The 19,626-nt window shown below is 48.4% G+C and overlaps 1 protein-coding gene across 2 annotated transcripts in view; it reads right to left on the reverse strand.

Moving 5' to 3' along the window:
• RHOQ (ras homolog family member Q) overlaps positions 1-19,626 on the reverse strand; it is a 35,908-nt gene that overhangs the window by 15,696 nt on the left and 586 nt on the right. For both annotated transcript variants that reach the window (XM_079941270.1, XM_079941269.1), the window contains exon 2: positions 19,098-19,156. In XM_079941270.1, coding sequence (XP_079797396.1) covers positions 19,098-19,156 — 59 coding nt within the window. The remainder of the gene's footprint in view (positions 1-19,097; positions 19,157-19,626) is intronic.

The raw sequence follows: 19,626 nt of genomic DNA on the forward strand, positions 1-19,626 counted from the left end.
TGCAGGCAGATAGATAGAACAGGCAGTCAAGCGGCGAGAGAAGCCTCAGGAACTACGCTCTGATTAAGCCTGAAATGCTGGTTTTCTCCATGCCCACCCGAGACAGCCACACTGCATGGAGGAGTTTACCATGACTAGCAAACCCATTTGGAATCTGAGGTCTTAGACCACACTCCTTGGCCAAAGACATGGGACAGGCAGACGAGGGAGGGAGGCTTCTGGGCAGGTAGGCAAAATCAGGATGGCCTAATGCGGTTCACAAATACATTTGCACAGAACAGACCCTTTAGAAAGTATACACAATTTCTGTTGGGGTGATGAAAATGTTCTGGAACTCGACAGAGGTGGAGGTTATGCAACATTGTGAAGGTACTAAATGCCACTGAACTGTACACTTAAAAATGATTAATTTTATGTTGTGTGAATTTCACCTTAATTTAAGGAAAATACACATAGGTCCACAAGTATGCAAAGTTGGGTCCTCACGGGCCTACACACATGCGTGCGCGCGCGCGCACACACACACACACACACACACACACACACACACACACACACAGATTTCTTTGAAATTCAGAGAGATGCCTGCACGTGGCAGAAATACCCTTTCCCTGCAGGGAGTCCCTGGCAGAAATACCCAAGCCATCCACTCCTCAGGACCTGCATTCATCACCGTGACATGCTTCCACGTTGTGGAGCACAGCTTACCCTCCTTCAGGCATGTCTCATAACCCCTACTCTGCCTCTTCTGCATCACCCATTTCATCTTCTCCCCTCCAGCTCTGGCCTTCTTGTGCTACAGGAGGCTCCCAGCAGAGCTCTCTTCCAGGCTTATTAACGAGTCACCGCATTGTGTTACTCTAGCCTTATTTTGCTTCACAGCACAGAGCGCCTTGCTCCTGCTTTCACACTAGCCCTACTATCCCACCAAACCCTCACCATCAGCCTATGAGATAGGGCAGCTCCCACTTTACTGATGAGGAAACTGAAGCTCAGAGAAACTCGTCCAACCTGTCCAAAGTTACAGGACAGTTGGGCAGAAATGAGGCAGGAAGGCAGCGGTTCTCCAATCAACTAGTTTAGGACCCTCCTGGCCCCTTTGTTCTAAGCAAGCAGTAGGTCACAGGTTTTAGACACAGACCTTTTAAATCTTTGAATCATAGTTTTATGTGGCTCCAGGCAAGTTACTTACCGTTTCCATTTCCTTCATCCATAAAATGGACTAAACTGCTGGAAGATTAACTGAGCTAGCGTGGAGCCTGTGTGGCGGCTGCGAGTTTATCACCACGCCCAGTAGTATTCCTTAAGCTCTTCCGTTTCGGCAGATTTGGCAGAGGGGAATCAATCGGTGGAAAAGGAGGATTGAGGGTAAAAGCGACTTTGTGAAGAACACACTGAGAAATGTGGCTGCTTACTAAGTGCATATGTTTACGTGGCAGGCAGGAACTGAAGTCAGGAATTTTATTAAAACAACTGAAGAGAGCTAAACTAATATACCCCAAATGTATTTTTTTAAAACAACGGTAAACGAGACCTGAGAACTGAAAAAGAATCATGATGCACGTGGACTCTGATGGCCACCCAGCCCTTGCCGCCAGGCCCTCTCTGCCCTGTGCTGCAAACAGCACGGGCAGTTTTCAGCTGCTGCCTGTAAAAGGTTCACTGGACCCACGTTTGTACGAGTATCCTCGTGCTCCCAGAAGCTCAGCCAATCCAGGAGCTGGACTTCCCACCACAGAGAAGCTGGCTAGGAAGATGTGACATTGACCAAAACAAACTGAGAGCCCGTGAAACAAAATCAAAAAGCAACACTATGGGCAGACGAGGAAACAACAAAGCTTTGCAAGAAAAACCCCGGTCATTCCAGGGGTTTCAAATGTCCATTCTCTTCTGCGTATCCTCATAAAACCCTTGGAGGCAGTGTTGGGACAGCAGCTGTCACCCCCCCTCTGGGGTGGAGGGCAGCAGCTGAGGCCAGGGTGAAGTCGGTGAAGTGCAGGCGAAACTGTGGCTGCAGCAGTTGGGCGGGTCAGGGTGGAGGTGGAGGCAGTTTTCAACCATAGCAGGTGTGGACCGTAGAGCCCGGTCAAGCTGCACGGGAACCTGCGAGTTTCCAGCTCTCAGCCCGGCCCGGCGTAACCCACTAAGCTGAGTCCTTTCCAAGCCCACACATCAACCCCTTTAGGGAGTCTGCTGCTTCCTGGAGAATCAAACAGCACACATCTCCCTTCAGAGAGCCACTAGCTTAGTTAAGCAACCTAGTAAGACCCTGGCAGCAGGGGAAGTCACTAATTGAACGACTTACAGATCAGGAGCCTGCGGGCCTGGCCTGAGGTCCAGTGCTGCTCTCATGGGCTGCGCGTGTAACTCATACTAGTAACTTTAGTGTGCCTGTTTTCTCATCCATTAAAACAAAGGCAGGGGGAGGGGTGGATAATATCACCTACCTCAGAGGTTGTTGTTATGATTAAATGGGACAAACAGGTCCAGAGGCCTCTGATGTAGGCACGAGATTAATGACAAGAGACACATACGCTAAGTGCCACAGGAATTCACAGGAGTGAGTATGTCCACCACCTGAGGACTAGAAAAGGCTGCATGGAATACCTGTTCTACCCATGTCCTGTCCCCACCCCAAACCCACACACTCATGCCACCTCCTCACCTAGGAAGACAGTCCCGACCCTCCCCCACCCCCATCCCCAGAGCTGGAAGTGCCCCTTCCTGCCTCCTAATGTCAGTATCTGGAGGTGTAGTTAATAAATATAGGGGAACTATAGTAGGACACCCTAATAATTTGACATATGGCTACATGTTGAGAATTAAATTCATGAAAATGAAACCATAATCGTCATTAGTCATCTGCGATATGGGTCATTACTAAGAGATGACCGAGATTCTTGAAAACACCCGAATCTAATCAAGGTGATTAAAATGTAACTAAAGGAAGCTGTAACCTAATAGAGTATGTTTTGGCCTGTCTGAAAAATGTTGACTTAAAAGTTATTGTCTATAGAGACTCTAAATAGAGTCTAGCAAAGGAGAAATTGCCTAATTAGAATATATGTGTCCATTTAGCTTTGCCCAACGGTAAGACGCTAAACGTGGGGGACAAACAGATGCTGAACACTAGAAAGCCGAGCTCCCGTGGGGGAGGGGCAGTTGCCATGTGGTTCCAGGATCCAGATGAAATTCACATCTCCTCTAAGACCTTTCGCTCCAAAGCCTGAATCCCAAGAAAGCTTCTAATGAATTCATTTTCCTGGGTACCTTATGCTAAGGAAAGGTACACTGGATAACAGGCACTGAAAAGGTATCTATCACTATAGCTTTGATCTTCATATTTATGTTTTCTAATTATTAAAACAAATTGGAGAAGAATTCAGTTAAATGCTAGCCAGTTGAACACATGAATCTATCTTTGATCTTTCCAAAATCCTCTGACATGTACAGTAATTTAAAAAAAAGGCATAAAGCCACAGGAAAAGCAAACAGGGAAGGAGACAACAGCCACACAATTTTAGAAGCTAGAAAACCAAAGAACAAGTAGGAACTGATTTAGCAGACCCTGGGAGCCAGATCCTGGGCCAGCAATGAGGAGAAGTTAAGAAGCACCCGGTTCCGTACAACAGAACCCCCTAAAGGTGTGGGAGCTGGAGCACTGTGTTCTGAAAGTGGGTTGAAGGTGGAGCCACAAACAAGAGGGCAGATTGACAGTCTGCTTATGAAGCAGTTAAACCCCAGATCTGTTCTCTATCATGATACTCTCCCCAGCCCTGATGAAAGGCAGAGGATATTTATTCCCCGGAAAGGGAAGAACAGAGGGTTCCCTGGGTGGGAGGACACGGGGCCCAGTTGAACATACTGAACACACAAGGCCAGGGTACACTGAAAATTGAGATACTTACCCTGCGTCCTCCCCTCACCTCCCAGAACAGTGGCAGCCCCGCAGGAAGCACTCAGGCAGTAGAGTGGAAGGTTCTTTTCTGGGGAATATGAACAGTGCAAGAGGAAGGACCAGGTTCCCCAATGAAAAGACCCAGATGAATCACCCTACAGTGGTGGTTCTCAAATGGGGGTAGAAGGAGCACAGGCTGACGCTGCCCCAAGGGAACATCTGGCAGTGTCTGGGACATTCCTGATCATCATGATTGGGGTAGGGAAGACAATACGGATGCTACTAAACATCCTACAGTTCACAGGACAGCATTCACAACAAACCGTCCAGCCCGAAATATCAACAGTGCTGAGGCTGAGAAACCCAGACGTTCAGTAAGGGCCAGAGTCATCCAGCCCCACGTATACACAGAGTTTCCCATTCTCCAATGCCACTCTCGTAAATATGAGTAGACACCTGAGGAACTGCCACAAAAGGCAGAGATCAAAACGACAGACTACGCAGGGAGACAAAAATTTCAAAAAGCTATCATTAATACCCTCAGAGAAATTAGAGAAGATATTCAAACCAAAAGCAAGCCAAACCAAACTTAGAAGATGATAAAGAAAAAAAAAATGGAACATCCAAAGAACAGGAAAAGGTTCTTGAAAATTAAAAATAGAATCACATTAAAAAAAAAATAGAAGGGGCAGATGATAAAATTGAGGAGCTCTCCCAAAAATAGAGCAAAAAGACACAGAGAAGGCACAATTAGAGGACCACCCCCAAAACCTCTAATATCTAAATACTGGAAGTTCTAGTGAAACAGAAGAGATTAATTGGAAGTGAAGAAATCAAAGAAATAAACCAAGAAAATTTCTCAGAACTGAAGGACACGAGGCCCTAGGATGAAATAGCCCACAATAGCCAGCTATACCCTACCCTGAAGACCATGAGTGTGAAATTCCAGACAGGAAAAACAGGTTCCTAAAAACGAATCCAGAGTAAGATTGGCATCAGACTTTTTAACAGCATAAATTGAAGCTGGAAGATGATGGAACAATGCCTTCAAAGCTCTGAAGCAAAAATGATTTCTAATCTATTTTCAAAATGTCAAGCAGGTATGAAGGAAATAAAAACATTTTCAAACATACCAGGTATCAAAAAATTTGCCTACAATGCACCTTTTCTCAGGAAACTAATAAAATATATACTCTACCAAAATGAGGAAATAAACTATGAAGACATGAAAAATAAAAATTGGCATCTAATACAAGACATAGAGCCAAAGGGAATCCCAGTAATGATGAAGGAAAATCCTAGGATGACAGCTGTGCAGTAGGCTCGAGGCAACTAGCCCAAACTGAAGCAGATCAGTAGGCTCATGACGAATGTCTCCAAGAAGAAATTGACAGAATACTTGATATGCTGGAATGTATGGAAAGGTGAGTTTAGAATGAAATAGACAGGTGGTGAAAACTAAGCAAGGGAAGAAGATAATTAGTAACTCCAGGGAAACAAAAAGCGGCACAAAGAGGGAAAAGTAATTATAGTACACTACATGGTTCAGCTATGCTAACACAGTGATAAAAATATAACCACTGATCAATAATCAAATGGAAATTACAATATAGCTACTGGGGATAGGTAGATGGGAAGTGGAAGACATATTCAAAAGACAGCTAAAGCCTCATCATTCATGGTGTGAAGGCAACAGAGGATTTCTTTTGCCAACATAAACAGCTAAGAACTGAAAGCGGTTGCCTTGGGGGAGTGGAAAAGGACTTCTCTGTAGGAAAGCGGAGAGGGATCTTTTGTTTCTCCATAACAGGATCTTATAGAACTGTTGACTCTTTAAACCATCCGCATATATAACTTCAATAAAGTGACTTTTTTTAAAATTGGAGAAAAACAGAATAAAGTATAAAGAAGTAAATTTCTACAAGTATTCAATATCACTACCTAGAGCCAACTGCCTTAACATTTTGACAATTTTATACCAATCTTTTTCTTACACATTATACATATGCAGATTTTTCAAAGTTGTAATAATGCCAAATATAGTTTTGATTCCTGTGTTTTCACACTTAACACACCACTAGCCTTTTCATATATCTTTAAATATTTGTTGAAAGCAGTTCTTAATGGCTGTGATCATTCTAAAATATATCATGCTATCATTTAACAAATCCTTTTTTACTATGCGTTGTGTTCATAATTTATCACTATTATAAATATGGCTGTGAAGAATATCATTTTATGTAAATCTTTGTGTACACTGAATGTTTCCTTGGCATAAATTCATAGAAATGGATCACTGAAAATTTAAGTGTCTTTGCCAAATTAACCTCCAAATGGATCGTGTCAGTTTTTACTGAACGGTACATACAGCATCCACTTCCCTGACTCCTGAATATCAATTTTTCCCATGTTGTTCAATTTGATACGTGAAAAAAAAAAGTTTTTATTTGCATATTGTGTGTTCAACTGGCTGTCTGCTTTTCTTCCTTGTGAGCTACTGGTTTATGGCTTGAGTCCATTTTTCCACCAAGACCACATGATAAATAATCCTTCCACAACCTTGTTTATATCCAGATCTCTATGACTTAACACAGATCAGACCGGTGGACCTGATGATATGTGAGCGCCTCAACAAAATCAAGTCTCTGGGTCTTGATGGCCCCACTGAGGCCCTGGCTCTCTGGGAGGCTCCAGGCAAGCAGCCTAGCAGTCAGGCACCCTTATGACACTCCTCACACTTTACCTTTTCTTGGTACGTCCCATATTCTGTTTGCATTTTGGTCATCTGTATACATCTTCTCTTCCCAATGGACTCTAAGCTCCTACAGCGAAAGAACCCTATCTGATGGATCTCCGTGTTCCTCACCTCACCTGTATTTAACAGATACTCACATATCTGATGAATAAAGACATAAGGGTGTAGATGGGGGTGGGGAAGATTATGAACAGAGGCAACAGGAGAACTGGAACACTGAAAGCGTAGAGGGACTAGCCCTAGCCCTACCAGAGCTGGGGTGAAGACAGCACCAGAAGTACATGACCAGTGGTTTCCAGGGTTCGGGCAGAATGTCCATGTAATGAAGACTGGCGAAAAGGAATAAAAAGGACAGACAAGGATTATTCAGCCACAAAAAAGAAATGAAGTACTGGTATATTCTACAACATGGATGAACCTTGAAAATATGATGCTAAGTGAAAGAAACCAGACACAAAGGTCACATATTGTATGATTCCATTTATATGAAATGTCCAGAATGGGCAAATCCACAGGGTCAAAAAGTAGATTAGTGGGCTTCCCTGGTGGCGCAGTGGTTGAGAGTCCACCTGCCGATGCGTGGGACATGGGTTCGTGCCCCGGTCCGGGAGGATCCCACATGCCGTGGAGCGGCTGGGCCTGTGAGCCATGGCCACTGAGCCTGCGCGTCCGGAGCCTGTGCTCCGCAACGGGAGAGGCCACAGCAGTGAGAGGCCCGCGTACCGCAAAAAAAAAAAAAAAAAGAGTAGATTAGTGGTTGCTAAGAGCTGGGGAAAGGGGAGAATGGAGAGTCACTGATTATAGGTACAGGGTTTCTTTGGGGGTGATGAGAATGTTCTGGAATTAAACAGTGGTGATGTTCGCACAACTTTGTGAATATATAAAACCCACTGAATATGAATAATATCTCAACTTTTAAAAAGGAAAGAGGAGTAAACAAGCAGTCTGGCTCACGAGGAACTTCTGAGGAATTGCTTTGTTTGTAACACCAGCTTGCCTAGACTCTGATGCTTCCACACTGCCTGGCCCAGCAGCAGGATGTCAGGGCTCCCCCTGCTTGTAACAGAGGGACACATGACACAAAACACACTGAAGGAATCCTACAGATCCAAACTTGGAGAACAGCACACATCCTGGCCAATCTTTTATCCAAAAAGACCTGGCAGCCTTTCTGCTAATGGACTCCCTGAGTTAAGAACTGAGTTCTACTGTGCCTCAGCAGGCAACGCATTACACCGACCACCTATAACCCGATTTTAAAAACCTTCAACAATGTCAAGACAGAATAGAATTCCCTTTAAAATGAGCTGACGAGAAAACCGATACGGAGGTGATGTAAAGTCATGGGAGATGTTCTTTTCATGGTCATCTTTCTAACAGACTCTCCTATATCCAGCACACACCTGGCTGCGAGTTGTGCTAAGCGCTACGTGCCACATGCAGACCCCCTCTGAGGGCTTACAATCTGGGTGCTGATAAAGAACTACACAAGAATAAAACAGAATGCTAGACTGTAGCCTATAGATGATTTTCTCAGCTGAAATTCAAAGACGGGGTTCAACCCTAAGAGGGCTGGAGTCTCAGGGGAGGAGTTCACGGGGTGCCTCCTCCTCAGAAGGACTTCTCACTTTCTGCAGGCTGGATGAAGACCAGAAGCTCCCTGCTGCTAGACAAGGCCCCTGTCTGAAGAAAGCAGGGACCCTCTCACCTCTATCCCATCCCCCATACCTGCAGAGCCAGGGAGGCCACAAGGAACACCTTAATTGTGAACCCTGAACCAGCTCGCTGGGTGGGACGGCCCTTTGAAAATTACGCTGGGGTAAGTGGAATTTTTTTCTATTCTTTTTGGTTGTTTATTATTATTATTTTTTAACATCTTTAATGGAGTATAATTGCTTTACAATGGTGTGTTAGTTTCTGCTTTATAACAAAGTGAATCAGCTATACATATACACATGTTCCCATATCTCCTCCCTCTTGCGTCTCCCTCCCTCCCACCCTCCCTATCCACCCCTCTAGGTGGTCACAAAGCACCGAGCTGATCTCCCTGTGCTATGCGGCTGCTTCCCCCTAGCTGTCTATTTTACATTTGGTAGTGTATATATGTCCATGCCACTCTCTCACTTTGTCACAGCTTACCCTGACCCCTCCCCATATCCTCAAGTCCATTCTCTAGCAGGTCTGTGTCTTTATTCCCGTCTTGCCCCTAGGTACTTCATGACTTTTTTTTTCCTTAGATTCCATATATATGTGTTAGCATACGGTATTTGTTTTTCTCTTTCTGACTTACTTCACTCTGTAAGACAGACTCTAGGTCCATCCACCTCACTACAAATAACTCAACTCAGCCATAAAAAGAAACGAAATTGGTAAGTGGAATTTTAATTGAGCTGGACAATCAGAATTAAATTCTTTCTCTCAGTGGCAGCTCTTAAAGGGGGGCATACTCTGAGCCAACTCATTTATAATCCCAACCGTTAGGCCATTTGAAAGAAGATGGCTTTTCTACACTGGAACAAGTTTTGAAAAAAGGAAAAAAAAAAGAGAGAGCAGTAAAAAAAGAAGGAAGGAAGGAAGAGAGAGGGGAAGGGAGGGAGGGAGGAAGGGAGGGAGGGAGGAAGGAAGGAAGGAAGGAGGAAAGGGGGAATTTAAAAGTGGAGGGAAGGCAGGGGAATGGAGGAGGAGGACACTTGCGCAGAAAGCCATGGTCAGCCAGAAAAGTAATTACTGCCGAGAAGGGTGTCAGTAACAGCCCTTCCTCCAACTGTCCCAGTGGGGAGTTTTAATACAAAAGGACATCATTGCCCATCTGTTGCTTTGGAACTAATTTAGCACAAACCAAACCAGCATTGTCCTCAGGGGCAGGCCTGTCACCTCCCAGAGTGCTAACCTCAGCTACGGTGAACAGAGCAGGTCTTGCGTCTCAAGTCTGTCTGGATGCTTAATGTACGGGGGAGGACATGGCTTGGCACTTGGGCCTCATCAAGGAATACCCCTGGAGCCTACTGTGTGCATGGCCTTGGGCCAGACAGCACACCAGTGGAGCCAAGGGCAGCTTAAGAAGTTCTGCTTCCGTTTTCTCCTGATCATGCCTTGGCCCCATCTCCACCAGGCAGGCGAGGAAGGCGGCACCAGTGGCTGAATGATTCAGTTCATTCCAACAAATATGGAGCAACCCAACCACGCATAAAGAACTAGAGATGAGGGTGTGTGGAGGCGTGTTTGGATAGGCAGGGGTTAAAAGATGAATAAGGATTAAAAGATGGATAAGTTATGTACCTGCACTCTGGAGACAGTGTATAAGTAGAGCATGGAGGGAGAGGGAGAGGGGGAGGGGGGGAGAGGGAGAGGGAGAGGGGGAGGGAGAGGGAGAGGGGGAGGGAGAGGGAGAGGGAGAGGGAGAGGGAGAGGGGGAGGGAGAGGGAGAGGGAGAGGGAGAGGGGGAGGGAGGGAGAGGGAGAGGGAGAGGGAGAGGGAGAGGGGGAGGGGGAGGGGGAGGGAGAGGGGGAGAGAGGGGGAGAGAGGGGGAGAGAGGGGGGAGAGGGGGAGAGGGGGAGAGGGGGAGAGAGAGAGAGAGAGAGAGAGAGAGAGAGAGAGAGAGAGAGAGAGAGAGTGTGTGTGTGTGTACTGGGGGAGGGGAGGAGGGGAGGTGGCGTGCTAAGACAAGGTATATTAAGTTCACATTTACTAACTTGGTGGCTCTGACATTTCGGCCAGTATCAGAATCACCTGGAGGGCTTGTCATACCAGAGTTGTCCCAGATTTTCTGATTCCAGAGGTCTGGGGTGAAGCCTAAGAGTCTGGATTTCTAACACATTCCCAGAAGATGCATGTTGGTTTGAGGACCACATCTGAGAACCAGTGCAGTAATTCAAACCCTCACTGAGCATCTAGTACATGTAAGAATCCAATCTGAGCACTTTCTCCACCTGAAATCGACCTGGAGAACCCCAGGCTGCTGTGCCCATTCTCATCTCCTGGGAAGGACAGAACCCAGCCTCCTCTGTGCCCCCCATGAACAGGCACCCTCTCCCTTCCCCACTCTGCTGAACCGTGAGCTCCTGGGGGCAGGGCCTGGGCCCGATCTGTCTCATAAGCCCCACCCCTTGCACAGGTACTGGCCCAGATTTGGTGCTCAAGGAATGTTTGCTGACTGACTGAATGAGTGTTTTCATCTAGTCCTGGCAGTCACAGCGGCGGGACGCAGCCCAGGCTGTGGGACGTGGGATGTGGGAGCCCATGCGGAGGTGGTGTCAACAGGACGCTCAGGAAGGCAGGCAAAATGAGGAGTGGGTGGCAGAGGAAGTCTTTGGGTGCATATTCAGGGCACATCCCGATGGAAGAGGGACAAACAGGTTGAAAATGGCAGCTTTACCTAAATAAGGAAACTCCTACAGGGAGAAAAGAAAAGCCTGGGGCAGCCCCTATGGGATGGAAAAGACATCTGCCTGGCAGCCCCCGCACAGCAAGTTCATGTCAAGTCAGGGCTGCCAGGCGGAGCAGGGGTGACAATGCAAAGCGGCGCAGAGCTCCTTCCCGGGAACAGGTGACACCTGCACCAGCATGAAGTTTCTTCCACAGCCTCACTGGCAATGCAGCTACCTGCACCACGCAGGGGAAGTCCTCTTTTTCAGCAACAATGGAGGTTAATGAACAAATGGACAAAACACCCTTCATCTCCCAGGGTGGAGGTGGGGTGGAGGTATCTTTAAGGAGCCATTTCAGCAGCAGCCCCTAGTGTCCCATCTATAGACACCATTCCACCAACTCTCCTGTCCAGAAAAGCAATGGGCCCAGAATGTACTTTTTAATGAAATCGTCAGCAACAGAATATACGTGATGTAAAGGAGACATATAACACCATCAAGCTGATTCTTGTGAGTGGTTTAACACAGAGAACCCAGGTCTTGGAGTTGGGCAGTCTGGCCTGTAATCTTGGTGTTGCCTTTTTACCAGGTGTGTGGTCCGAACAAGTCACTTAACCTCTCTGAACCTGCAAAGGAGGCAACCACGACCTGCTTCCTTTACTCAGAGCAGGTGAGAAGCCTCACGGAGCACCATGTGCAACGTGCTTCACACCCTGTAAAAGTGCCACTCAATGACGAGAGTGTCATTATTAACCCCCGGGGTCTTCCCTGAGTCTGGGAAGGGCTGGCGAGTGTGGGCATCAGGAGAGAGGCGGCTGGGCCTCTACTCCCACCAGTCACTTGAAAAGAAACAGCAACAATAATAGAGGCCCCTTTCCCCATGTTCTGTTCTTTCTATTAAAATCAACAAGCAGCACAGCACCAGGTTAATATCTCTCTAATTACTAAGTCGTCAGTTGCTGGGTGAAAAACTCCATAATTTAGTTCTCATCCCTACTCCACACGTTGACACTGATAGCAGGGATCCGAGGTACCATAAAAAGACACATTTGGGACGCCCTGTGCCTGTGCTCCCCATGCTGTTCCTCTCCACCCAGAATATCTGTTCTCCGTGCCCCTCTGCCTGCGTGACCTCATTTAGCCCAATGGTTCCCAAGCTTTCACTTCCTGGGACAGAGAAGAGAGAGATGCGTTCAGCACACAGTGGGTGGGGTAGAGGGGCCATGGGCTAAGTGACTGAGGTTAGACGGCTCAAGCTGGAAGGGACAACCTGAGCCCGGGGCTGTCCATCCCAGGCCCTACCCAGCCACCTTGAGGCTAAGAAAAATCCCTTACCTGGGAGCTGGGAAGCTCTGATTTGATTTTATAATCCCCATTTTACAGATGAGAAAACTGAGGTTTTGAGAAGTCAAGCCCCTTGCTGGAAAGTAGACCCTGGCAGTCCAATGTGGGGGCCCACAGTGGTAACCAGTCTACTGTACTGCCTCCCATCTCTTCCTGCAAGCCTACAGCTTTCCAGAGCTTATTCCTGCTACCTCTTCTCAACTGGGATGGTGTACCACTCAATTTCACATGAGGAGTGTTCCCCGCTGCTTTCTGCCATCTGACTCCCCCTTTCTTCTCCCACGGGAGGTTGGGACATAGAGGAGGCACTGAATCAACACCAGCTGAACTGAACTGGGGTAGAGCCCCCAAAGCCGGCCGGGACCATCACCCCTGACTGAGCGTGAGGCCATCTGGGACAACGACACATCATCTCTAACTAGCCCTGACGGCAACCCTGCGAGGTGGCCATCACCTTCCCCGTCCACAGGGAGGGAAGAAGTTGGCTGCCTGACGGTCTCACAGCTACAGAGAGGAGGAGTAGGATTCAAAAATGTTCCAGAGAAAGCACACTGTCACTGCCGAGCTGCCTCCCCCTCGGGGCATCTGAGAGTGACAGGTCTCAGGAAGGACGTGGAGGCCGGCACCTGAGAGACAGCACTGGGGGACGGGCCCACTGGCGCCCACGGAAAGCCCCCAGGTTTTGGGTCAGGGGATAGCGCCTGGCCTGCTGCTTACCTCCATGCCCGTCACTCCTTTGAAACTTAGAGACTTCTACTAAATGAACAAAGCTTTTTCCCAAGAAAGGGGTTGTGCCAGAAGCTCTTATTTAACAGCAATAACCCTAGTCTTTGGTTAACCTTTTAGCAGAAATGAGTTGACAGCCAAATGCGAATCAACTCAATTTAACAAACAGTCATTGTAGACCTACCACGCACCAGGCACTGGGCTGCGTGCTGGAAACACGGTGGAGAAAAAGCGACACGGTCACCTGTCCTCATGGAGCTTAGAGAGAATCGAGCCAGTCCAGCAGGCAGTGGATCTGGAAGAACTGTACTCGGAGAGCTGGGTGGCCGGGAAGGGCGCTGATGACCCGCCATGGCCATCCTGCCGCCCCGCGCAGCCTCCCTGGCTGGGTCTCCCCGCTCTTCCTCCTGCAAAGCAGCTGCCTGCCAGAAACTAAAAGAGGAACAGCAAACTGCTGAGGGCAAGGAAAGCCGCTCCTTGACCCAAACACACCAAATTAGGGCAAAACCGAGCCCTCTGAGTGAAAGGAAATTCAGCTGAGGCGCCCGAATTTTAAAAACATGTGTGGTTTTGGGCTTAGTTTCTTTGTAACAGCCTCTCTTTCCTCCTCCTTGCATATTGCTATTCTGTACCTGAGGCCTCTTGGTAGTACCAGCTGCTGCCAACACGTGTCATTGCTAGAAACCGATAGCCCCATGGAGAACGGCTTTGTTTTGTTTTGTTTTAATACCACTAGGGCTCATCTCTTGAAACCCCAAACTCCACAACAAAACCACAAACACCCAGCTCTCCATAAGGCCTCTAACCCATGAGCTTTAAAGCAATGCTTCCCACCTTTTTCACATCCTGGCACACATAAAAATGACCATTTATGCTCAGCCCCCTGGAAGCTACACACTGGGCCCCCCCCCCCACTCCCGAGCTGAGTGGATGGCATCTGGGCGCACCTATAACACCATTCTTGACACACCTGCTGGTAAGCTTTGGTTCCCAGAGCATAAATGTCACCAAACCTCAAGAGAATCATGAGAGAAGTGAAGCCGGATGGATCAGAGGATCACATCCCAAACTCACATCAGAGTGCCAAGAGGGGGGACACAGGGCATTCGGCCACTGCAAAGGCTTTGAAGCCAAGAAAGGCCATCCACCTTCCCCACGCGGAGGAGTAAACCAGCATTCCCTATGATGCAGCGCAGACTGGAAATATAAATAGCTTCTAAAAAGGTTAGCAAAATGCACAGATGACAAATCTACAGTAGGTTACTAAGGGAAACCAGGATGCTCAGTGCCAGCATCTCACCTGTTGCAGCTGATGTCTGGAAGGAACCCTGCGGCTCCTCCCAAACTCTGCTCCCGGGGCCCCTCAGGGACACAGTGTCGGGCTGCAGGGACCTGGAGCCTGAGTGATGTGAGTGGGTACTTCCTGAGCCCTAATGATGCTCCCTGCAGGCCCCTCCAAAGTAAGGAAATCCTTTGTCCTAATCCCATCTTGGTCTGGTTCTCATAAGCCCACTCACTCTCAATTTCCTCACCTGGGAAGAGTCTACCTCGGAAGGTTCTGTGAGGATGCCTGCCTGAAGGTGGGAGGCGTTCTATGAGTGGCAATACCCTGGGCTTACCCCTCCCCCTTCCTGTTAAACTAGGCTCTTGGGCGCTGCAGGGCATTCCAGAAGGCAGGGCATTCCCAGGCTGCCTCCCTGGAGATCCCCTTCTGGAGGGGAAGTGCTTCCCGGGGCACCCAGAGGGCCTGCAAGGCAGCCACAGCTGCTGGGCTATGTCAAGTAAGAAACAGACCTGGCTTGTCCCTGAACCAACCCCAGGGGACACCTGAGTGGAGGTATTTATAGCTCTCTTATATGCATCCTTGAACTTGTGTGTGTTTAAGTTAACAGATATAGCAACAGCACACCCCAAAGCACACATATGGACGTGTACACACTGAGGCAGTGGCTAAATCCGGAACTCTAGGGAACCCAAACTCACCCCCAACACACCCTCCTGAGTGTGGGTATTCCAGGACCTGGGATAAACTGGGCGTCCGTCCTTCCCTCTTCAGGGTATCAAGTTCTGCCTTCCTGCCAAGGATTAAGAGATCAGCCTGGAGCCCGCACCTCGAGAGCAGCTTGCCAGGCAACTCCCACTGGCTCGTCTGCCGGAGCCAGAGCTCTTCTCACTTCCCCTGAGCGCCACACAGTGCAGAGTCAGGAGGGAAAATCTCACCCCTCCAGCACCTCCCTGAGCAGACACTGGGGCTGCTGCAGAGCCGACCCTGAAGCCCTGAACGCCAGGCAAGAAAAGAGAAGAACTGCAGAGGCCCAGACCGGAAGCCGGACCCCTCCAGCAGGCCACAGGGAGGAGGAAGGAGCGCCTTCAACTTCCACTCTGAAATGCTTGGCACTAAAATGTCGGGCTGCTCCTGGGCCACCAGGGGCTTGGCCAAGAGAGGGGGTCTTCCCTTTGGCCTAATGCTAGTGTGTCGGGGGTGTGGAGGGATGTGCCCAGGCAGAGAACGTGATGGGACTCAGAACGTGATGCCCGACACATTCACATTCACTATATATTCTCTCTCTCTCTGCCAATAGCAGCGGAGGTTAAGGAGGAAGCAGCCTACTCCGGAAGGCAAGAGGTTATCTACTACAGTCATCTCTTGAAGTTCCGTAATATGTTCTTTAATATATAAATTGGGCCATTGGATACCTATGGCTTTGAACTCAACTGGGGTCAAAGAGGGGACCCAAGAGTAAGCACACAGACTAGAAGTTCCAACCCAGGGGAGATGTGCTGTGGTTCAAATACAGTGAGCGCCCAAGTGCACGAGTGAACTTTTTAAAGTGCTGTGAGCTTCTCCCTCATCCCATCTTACCTCCCAAAGTAGAATCGACTGAAACCTACATACCCCACTTGGTTCTCAAATTTTATGCTGAACTCTTCATTTTTCTAAGAGTTTCTCTTACACCACTGGGGATGCAGGTTCTGATCAAGAAAGGAAACCATCCTGACACAACAGGGCATTTAGAGCAGGGAGCACTTGACCGTGTCCATGGGTCCGGTGATGGGGACCGTGGCAATTACGAAGTACAAAGCTAGCATCAGACCTCCACTAAAAAGCCTCTAGGATCTGGCATCCTAGTAGAATTTCTATCAACTCCAAGTATAATACACGGTCCTCTTCCACGTGTGACCTCTTCCCCCTATAAAACTGCCCACAGTGGAGCACAATAATTTCTCATATTTATTACACATCTACTATTATGAACGAAGAACAGTGTCAGCTGCTTTTATAGACATTAAACAATTTAAGCCGACCTATAACACTGCAGTGCAGATTCTAATTAACCACATTTTTACTAGATCACAGAGAAGCTTAATAATACAGCTAGAATCACAGGACCGGTACAGCAAGGTGGAGATCTGGGCCCAAGCCTATTTGGTTCCAAAGCCCATGGGCTTTCCTCTGCTGCCCATCAGACTCGAAAATTTCTCTCTATATGTATATGCACGTGAATGTGTTTCTTTATCATTATTATTATTGTAAGATTAATCGGTTACCAATTCATAGAGGCACGAGGTCTTAATGACCAAGTACAACATAGAAATCTCCTACATATCACACATTGCATCTAATTCAGACACTTCCACCTATGCTGTCCTCAGACATGGCACATCCCTATCTTAAGTTTATTCTTTTGTACCCCTCTGGTGCTTAGCACAGTGCTAGGTACAAAGTGGGCACTCATTTCATCTCATTGATGATTATGTTGCTAAGATTGCTTATTAGTAATAAACCCTTGGAGGCGGAAAGGTGAATTATTGCTAACTCAGAAAAGTCTTAGACACTGAGAGAAACACCAAGGGGGCCTAACATACCTCTTGGCCAATAGAGTAAGTGCTCCACCATTGGATAAAAACAGTAATATCTGACTCTCACTAATAGGTTGATCCCACTTAGAAGACAGCTTACAATCTCCACTGAAAACAGCACTTGACTCTTTGGACCTGGGTTTTTTCCTCTGCAGGGGTGGCATACAACCCCCACTCAAAGAATGACTGTGAAGATTCCAGGGACCATGTCTACAGAGACACAAGCAACCCAATCAACCCAGGTGGCACCCCAGCACCTCCCATGACTTCATCTGTACATAACCGCCTCAGACTACGGCAGATTCAGACCCGTGTCCTAATCCCAGCGACCTCCCTCCGTAGCTGTGACTTTAGATCAGCAACCTAGCTTCTCTGAGCCCTAGTTTCCTCATCTGCAAAGATGGAGGATCACCTATCTCATGGGGTTGTTTAGTGCAGAAAATAAAATAATATTTGCATGTGGCTGCCCCAGGCCTGATATGTAGAAGGAAGTCAGTAGATATTAGCCAGATTTGAATGTGCACAGAACAGCTCTGACATACACATGTCCTGTTGAATAGGGCTCGCGGTCAAAAGATGGCCATGGTGACAAGTAACAAAGAAAAGGGAAGAGGCAGTAGTGAGAGAAGTTAAAATTAGAGACGATTTTTAACCTCTCTCCTTTCAAACAACAATTTCAACCTGCTGTTTACCAGCTGTACTTCTTAAAAGTCGGTCTTATTTGATTGAATGGGTTCTGCCTCTTGCCCTCCATACCGTCTGGTAATGATAGAAGGAGTAACTACAAAGCAGGTAATGAAAAGGGGCCCTGGAAAGCTAAGAACTCGTTGTACTAACCTGGTTCAGTTTGGTGAAAGTGGGCGGCCTCAGGCACCTGGTGCCTAGTGCTCTGCCAGTGGTTCCTCTATTCTCAGGGGCTCCTCTAACTTCACAGTATAGAAACCAGAGGCCACATCGAGATGCCCCCCAACAAGACATTCTTCGGAATCTAACCCGGTACTACAATTCTGAAATCCAAATCTACAAGGGCTACAAAGAAAAGCTCCTCTTTATTGACCTAATGTGCGCCTAGTGTGTGCCGGACTCAGTGCTAAGCATCCAGCGTATAATACATGCCCAGGGGAATGGTCTGAACTTTTTGAACCCCGTCTTACAGATAAGGAAACTGTACTACTGGACATCCCCTAAAGACACTCTCCAAGGCCCTCAGCCGCTCACATGTTCTCAAGGACTCAAGTCTGGATGACACGGGGAAACTTCCGCCCAAATTTTCAGGTCTAATCACAAGGATGGATTTTGCAAAACTTCATCAAACAAATCATCTTAGGCCCACGGCAGAAGTGGGTTTGGGAAGAGGGTGGAGCTGGGACAGAGACAGAGAGGAGAACTTAATGCTTCAGAAGCCACCTCTAATTTGCAAATAATGGTCGGAGGGTGCATTTTCTTTCTGAACAATAATCTCTACCAAAGAAAACCCAGACAAAGTCACCTGGCCTTCCTAGGGAACAACGAAAGAAAGCTCTTCCTCCAAGATTCACACTGAACTCCTAACCCCTCCTTCCCCTCCCTGCCCCTGGGAGTGGCTGGATGGTTGTTGTTTCTTTTCTTTTTCCCCCGTGGTCCTCTGGTAATACCACAAATTACGTTTTCAGGGACTGGAGTCCCAGAGTGCAATGATGTTGTAATAAACATAACCAGGACCAAATGCCTTCCCATCATATTAGATGATGCCATTTCCCACCAATCAGGCTCCTCGGGCAGGCAGACCACTCACCAATGAGGGACCAGACAAAGGCTGTGAGGGGAGACCTGGTCATCGGCAACTAAAAATAAGAGTGCTTCAGGATTGGCCGCTGCCACTTTGCAACAGGAGTTGGGACCCACACACCAGGCACCAGACAGAAGGCACACACAGGCAGAAACTTTCAGCCCAGGGGTTCACATGGGGTAGGCTGGTCTGGATTTGTTGCTGAGATTTTTTTTTTTCCTTTCCCTAATGTGGTGACTTGAAGAAAGAAATACTTGATCCAGAGGGACCCTTGCAGACACACCCTCACTCCTAGACACGTCAGTTTCCAAAGGCCCTTCACAGACACCCTGAATTGGGGAAAGGGCGGGGGGTGCGGCCAGGGGCCAAGACACTCACCTGTCCGGCTGTGTCATAGAGTCCCAGGAGGTACTGCTTGCCCCCTACGGTGACGCTGACTGCAAGGGCAGAGAAGTGGGGGCGGGGAGAGAAGCTCACAATCATCGAGGCTCTGGGGCAGTTTCGTTCCCCATCAGGACCCTTCCCTCCTAACCCAGCTGGAGGCAAGCGGGAGCTCCCAGGGAGATGCCACCCGTTTTCCCTTGTGCCCGGCTCACTGTGAAGTGGCGTGAGGCTGGGGCGATGTGGCGCCCAGCTGCCCACTCCTTTCTCCCAAGTCCCGTAGCCACGTTTCCCCCTCGGGGATTGGGGCAATAGGGAAGGCGGCTGTAGGAAGGTCAAGGAGGTCGGCCCCGGGCGCCGAGGGGGATGGGAAATGCGGGGCGCCAGGACGGGGCACCGGAGTTGGGGGTGGGAAGAGGGCTGGGTCCGGCATGCTAGGGGCTGCCAGAGGGAAAGCCTGGGGGTGGGGCCGGGCGCCCGGCGGAGGGCGCGACGGGGGAGGGGTGGGGAGCGCGCGCAGGGGAGG

The sequence above is a fragment of the Stenella coeruleoalba genome (assembly GCF_951394435.1).
Source record: "Stenella coeruleoalba genome assembly, chromosome: 13".
In the NCBI taxonomy this organism is placed as follows: Eukaryota; Metazoa; Chordata; class Mammalia; order Artiodactyla; family Delphinidae; genus Stenella; species Stenella coeruleoalba.